The 1,430-nt window shown below is 60.1% G+C and overlaps 1 protein-coding gene across 6 annotated transcripts in view; it reads left to right on the forward strand.

Annotated features, from left to right (window-relative positions):
• LOC108501949 (C-factor-like) overlaps positions 1-1,430 on the forward strand; it is a 3,874-nt gene that overhangs the window by 1,282 nt on the left and 1,162 nt on the right. The window contains exons 1-4 of one of the 6 annotated variants that reach the window (XM_017824326.1): positions 7-180; positions 504-662; positions 777-896; positions 1,176-1,376. The exons of 1 other annotated variant lie outside the window; for it this stretch is intronic. In XM_017824326.1, the coding sequence (XP_017679815.1) occupies positions 130-180; positions 504-662; positions 777-896; positions 1,176-1,289 (444 nt within the window). In that variant the 5' untranslated portion in view covers positions 7-129 and the 3' untranslated portion in view covers positions 1,290-1,376. Of the gene's footprint in view, positions 1-6; positions 181-503; positions 663-776; positions 897-1,175; positions 1,377-1,430 lie in introns of those variants that run through there. 4 more of the 6 variants (XM_017824323.1, XM_017824324.1, XM_017824325.1 and 1 more) reach the window with 4 other exon arrangements.

A 1,430-nucleotide genomic window follows, 5' to 3' on the forward strand; every position in this document is an offset into this window, starting at 1 on the left:
GACCCTGCCAGCGTCAAGGCGGCTGCAGCCAGAGTGGAGGAGCTCCTGGGGGGCTCAGGGCTGAACATTCTCATCAACAATGCTGGAATTGCAAAGCCAAGTTCACTTGATAAGGAGACACTGGAGACTATGACCCAGGTTTACACCACCAACACGGTTGGACCCCTGTTGTTGGGACAGGTGAGTCCCAGCAGTGCAGCATAGCTCCAGGGAGCATCCCTTCCTGTGCCCCTGGCTCTCCAAGCTGGACATCACAGAGGGTGTGAAGGGCTGTTGAGAGGGTGTCCTGCCTCCCCTCTGGTGCCCAGTGTGTTGTCCACTGATGAGAAGCTTGTGGAGCCATGGGCTGGAGCTCAGGAGCTGGAGCCTGGCAGGCTGGGGCAGTGGGGAGAGAAGGGAGAATGTTCTGATGCTGGTGCCAGTGCTGCCCACTGTGGAAGGAGCTGGTCCTCTCCCCTGGGCCACATCCATATTTCTCCCCTGTCTCGTCTTCATCCTCGCAGGCATTCCTCCCCTTGCTGAAGAAGGCAGCCCAGGGGAGCCCGGGCTCAGGGCTGAGCTGCAGCAAGGCAGCCATCGTCAACATTTCCAGCATTGGCGGCTCCATCGCTTCTTTTTCTGCTTGGGAGATGATCCAAGCTAGCTCATACCGCTGCAGCAAGGTACTCTCACATCGTACTGGGGACAGGTTTACTTCCCCTGCTCTACCAAAGCCGCAGGTCCCTTTGCAGCCCCCGCTCCCCTCCAACCACCATCTCTGCCCTGTCTCCCCACAGGCTGCTCTGAACATGCTGACCAAGTGCCAGTCCCTGGCATACAAGGAGCACGGTATCCTCTGTCTGGCTCTCCACCCTGGCTGGGTGCAAACTGACCTGGGCAGCTCTGGTGGACACACGGTAGGAATTCCACCATGGTGGCTCCGACAGAGCCCCATGTTGATTTTCCACAGGTGGAAATTACTGCCCTGATCCCCTGCCCTTGACTTCCCTCCGTGCCCAATCCTGCCAAGGCAGGGCTCCCTGTCCTGGTCCCAGGTGCTGGGTTCCCTGCTCAGCCCCCCTGTCCAGGGTGTCCCAGGTTTTCAGCTTTGCCCTTGCACTGGAGCGGCTCCTTCCCCCAGCCTTGGCTGCTCCATGGCCTCGGGCACAGGCTGCCTCTCCCCTTGTTCCCCACAGCCCCCCGTGACGGTGGATGCCAGTGTGAAAGGGATGCTGAAGGTGCTCTCCTCCATCTCTGAGAAGGACACTGGCACCTTCCTGGACTGGGAAGGGAAGGTCGTGCCCTGGTGAAATGCCAGTTCAGGATCCTGGCAGCCGTGGGGACCTTTGTCGCTGCTCCCACCTGCCCCACATCCTCAATAAAGCTCTGTGAGACCACCTGGCTCTGCCATGTGCTGCCAACTCACGGGGCAGCCCCTTCCCAGATGTCCC

This window comes from Lepidothrix coronata, unplaced genomic scaffold (assembly GCF_001604755.1).
Source record: "Lepidothrix coronata isolate B3197 unplaced genomic scaffold, Lepidothrix_coronata-1.0 Scaffold110, whole genome shotgun sequence".
NCBI lineage: Eukaryota > Metazoa > Chordata > Aves > Passeriformes > Pipridae > Lepidothrix > Lepidothrix coronata.